The 3,874-nt window shown below is 38.9% G+C and overlaps 1 protein-coding gene across 1 annotated transcript; it reads left to right on the top strand.

The window, feature by feature from the left end:
- Nucleotides 1-968: 968 nt before the first annotated feature.
- LOC147623341 (uncharacterized) lies at nt 969-2,752 on the top strand. The gene is made up of 6 exons (XM_086821758.1): nt 969-1,295; nt 1,453-1,609; nt 1,724-1,794; nt 1,919-2,027; nt 2,284-2,384; nt 2,471-2,752. The coding sequence occupies exons 1-6, from the start codon at nt 975-977 to the stop codon at nt 2,525-2,527; spliced, it is 816 nt and encodes a 271-aa protein (XP_086677884.1). The 5' UTR covers nt 969-974; the 3' UTR covers nt 2,528-2,752.
- Nucleotides 2,753-3,874: the final 1,122 nt, after the last annotated feature.

Raw genomic sequence — 3,874 nt, 5'->3', positions numbered from 1 at the left:
AGCAAAAAAAGGAGCGCTTTTATAACTAGAAGGGTACGGAGATGTCGGGCCCATTTCACTGCTAAAAATGTTGCTATTTTCGCTGCAATGGGATCGTTACTCAGTAGCAAAATTTGTCTGTTCAACAATATTTCACTGTTGAGAGCAGCGATACAATTGCGTGAAAAAAAGCTAGGAAAACTAGGGCAAGTGAACCAAATATATATTAAATTTCTCGAATTGTTGGGTCTTTGGCCATATACAAAAAAGAAATCAAGGAAGAGGAGACTACTCGGAATCCTCATCGGATTTCTCCAACTCGTCTTCGTCTTCGTCTTCACTTCCTTCACCTGCTTGTAGTTTGGATCTTCCTCTTCCTCTTTCTCTTCATCCTACATACATGCAAATAAGAATAAGGTAAGTATAAAACAATAAAAAACAATTACACATAGATAAGAGAAGGGCTTAGCAGCTACTTACCTTGTCTGTTTGAGTCCCCAAAATGTCCAAGCGTACACCTCGCATACGCATCTAAGTCCACAATTGCGGAGTCCAGACGGGGAGCTCTACATCAATAATTGTACTCCTCTTTTGTTGGGTCACACCCAACAACCTTCCTCTACAGAAAACAATTTACAAAATATGCAATTAGTTAAAAGAAACAATATAGGACAAAATAAAATGAAAGAGGAGAAAGAGAAAAGTAAAATAGAAGGGAGCAATGAAAGAGGACTTTTCTCTAGAGCCAAAGTGTGAAGCCCCTATTTTCTTGTCCTTTTTTCTTTGATTTGATTTCCTTACAAGAAAAACATATGTATGGTTAAGAAAGGGGAATTCTACTTGAAAAACCTCTAGATTTCAAGGCATATTTCCACATCTTGCTTCGCTCTCGTTTAAAGGCCACCATTAGTACAAAGTTCGTGTTTTGTTCTCTATTAATGGATGGCGAGGGGACGAGCAAACGGTGGAGGTTGTAACGATCCAGGTGAGGAAAGATGAAGCAGGCAACAACAACAAAAGAACCGTTGATGGGGAGCGCTAAGGTGCATGATTCTCCGATTCTCAAGGTGCCAGGCAGAGAGACGGCCGCCGGCCGTGCCTTGTTTGCCCTCTTCAAAGGCTACGAGTTCGCCAGGAAGAGGGGCAACGACTACTCGCAACACAATGCCACACGCATCCGCCGCCAAATCAGCCAATTACGCCCGCTCGATTGGAGCCCCACTGGTACAGATCAGCTGTCTACGCCTGTGATTCTAAGAACTCCATTGATAAAGTCACGTCTTTCTGTACAAAACAGTACCAGATTTGAGATTGAAGTATAATTCTTCACTACGTGAATCATTTGCAGAACCGACGACGACAAAAAAACCTGCCGCACTGCCTCAGGTGCGTGATAATGTCTAGGTTTTACTTCCGTTACGGCACGCGCACTAGTACATTACAATTCTCAACGATGAGGGTCGGTAATTACAGAAACAATACGTGAAGGTCCCGCGTTTTCGAAGACGGCAAACTGTCGATAACGCCAATTGCGAAACCCGTCGGGCAGTGGGTAGAAGAAAGGCTTCCGATATTTTAAAGCAGCTACGAGTCGACTTGGAACACAGAGAATTGCCGCCGCATCCGACGAGTGAGTTTGAGATCTAAGAACCTGTATATCGCAATTAAAGAAAATTGGCAATACCCTAATTAATGGGCGATTAATCATGGGCTACCCTAATGGGCGATTAATCATGGGCAACAGAGCCACTTCTGGATGACAAGGAGAAAGCACGGCTGGCATCCTTGTTTGAATGGAGTGGTCGTCTGGACAAGGTCCTCCTCTCACACCATTGGGCGCATGATTAAAGAACCAGAAATTAAAATAAGTAATAGGTTATGAAACTGTATATTAACATCGATATTACCATTATGATGATTGTTGATTCACACGAAACAGGATCAAGAGGTGATCATGCTACCGACAAGCCAACGGAAATCTAAGCCAGCTAGAATCCGGAAGGTAACGGAGGGGTCAATTGAAGAAATGGAGAACATGATAGAGCAGAGTAAGTTTTGATTCCAGGTTTCTTCAAAATCAAAACATGTGAAGGAGATTCAACCTTACATAATGTTATTTACAAATCTCAAGAAGCTCTCGAGGTTGTCCTCTATACATATGTTTTGTACATATCTGGGTCTTAAATACCACTCGCTTAGACTCTCCTTTAGAAGGTTCTTTTTGGTCTAAGTACAAAAAAATAAACATAAGCGCTTAAGACCCTATCGGAACCGGTTAAAAATGCTAAATTTTGAAAAGAGCAGTTGCTAGAGAGATCAAGGAACGAGAAGAGTTCATAAGAGAGATGGATAGGCTTGGGCGAGCAGAGAAATATAAGAACAAAGTGCGCTTTGAGATTCAACAGGTTAAAGACATTGCTATACCTTAAAGTTCTTGCTTTATGTCCATTTTATATCCTTGCTTGTACTCACCTTCTGTCTTTCAATGTAGAGAGTGAAGGAGATGAAGACTCTTGACCAGCTAATCAAGGATGAGGAAAATTTATAAGTTATAATTATGTCTTACACCGTGGAAATGCATATCAACCCATAGTATTTGTACATGAGTCAAAGGCCTTTTTTATTTTGTTGGTTTTGCATGGACCTAGAATTCATACAAAAAGTACAGGAAACAAAGGCCTTTAGTATGCTTTTAAAAAAATTAAAAGATAGGGACTACCCTATGTCATCATAGATAAATAAGAAGAATAACTTTGTCATTTAGTGCTTTATTTTCAACCTACCTTATTAAAAAAATAATAGCCTACTTGGGGAATCCTACGAATTTCTCAAACCTTGGATTTTTAAAAAATGAATAGTAATAGTAAGAACGCTCCTCAAGTTTTTTCATTTCTTAAACCTTGGTTTTTTATAGTAATAGTAAGAAGGCTCCTAAAGTTTTTTTCCTTAAAGAAAAATCTCAAGGTGGTACTCAAAATATCTCATTTGGGGTATGAGAATACACTTACAATCATATATTAATATAGTATATCAATAATAACCTCCTACAATGCTAGAACTTTTGGCTAGTATCCTAGCACGATAGATTGGATTACTAGCCAGTGTTGTATGGTACTTATGTTCTCACAATAAATGATAATAGCCCTTTGGGGCTCACCCATATTACCAAATAGCTTTTGAAACCAAGCTACCTTATAAGCTGCCAAAGTGTATTGTGCCTCTATTCTCGATAAGATAATTGTTGGCTGTTTTTTGTTGCTCCAACTCACAGTAGTACTCCCAAGAGAACATAAATCTAATGGTAGCTCCCAAGAGAATATAAATCTAATGGTAGCTCTCTTATGGTAGCTCTCTTATGTAAGAATCCGTCTAACCACATCCAAGTGTGGGCTTTCTAGCCGTTGCATAAACTGACTCACAAGACTAAAAAAATAGCTCAAATCTGGCCTAGTAATGGTCATGAAGATCAAGCTATCTACTATGCACTTATACATAGTGGGGTCCTTTAAAAGCTACATGTATCTATGGAAAGGTTATTATTTTTCTCCAATGGCACTAAAATAGGATTATAACCTGCCATACCATACTTGGATAACATGTCCAAGGCATAGTATCTCTATAACAACAAAATTCCATCAGGTGATTTCACCACCTCTATACCAAGAAAATAATGCACCTTACCCAAATCTTTCATCTTGAACTTTTGCTTTAAAAGCATCTTGACATCATGTATGTCAGCATCACTGTCATGAATGGTAATCAAGTCATTCACATAAATGACTAATAGTATGATCCCTCTATCTGTCTTTTTTACATAAAGTGAAAAATTTAATTGGATATCTAAAATCCAATGGTAACACTTATCGAGATACCCTTCGATCTTGTTTGACCATGC

The sequence above is a fragment of the Cibotium barometz genome, chromosome 27 (assembly GCF_041138505.1).
Source record: "Cibotium barometz isolate CiBa-2024 chromosome 27, ASM4113850v1, whole genome shotgun sequence".
NCBI classification, from domain to species: Eukaryota; Viridiplantae; Streptophyta; class Polypodiopsida; order Cyatheales; family Cibotiaceae; genus Cibotium; species Cibotium barometz.
The sequence above is the reverse complement of the archived record's forward strand: the minus strand, read 5'-3'. Positions and strand labels throughout refer to the sequence as shown.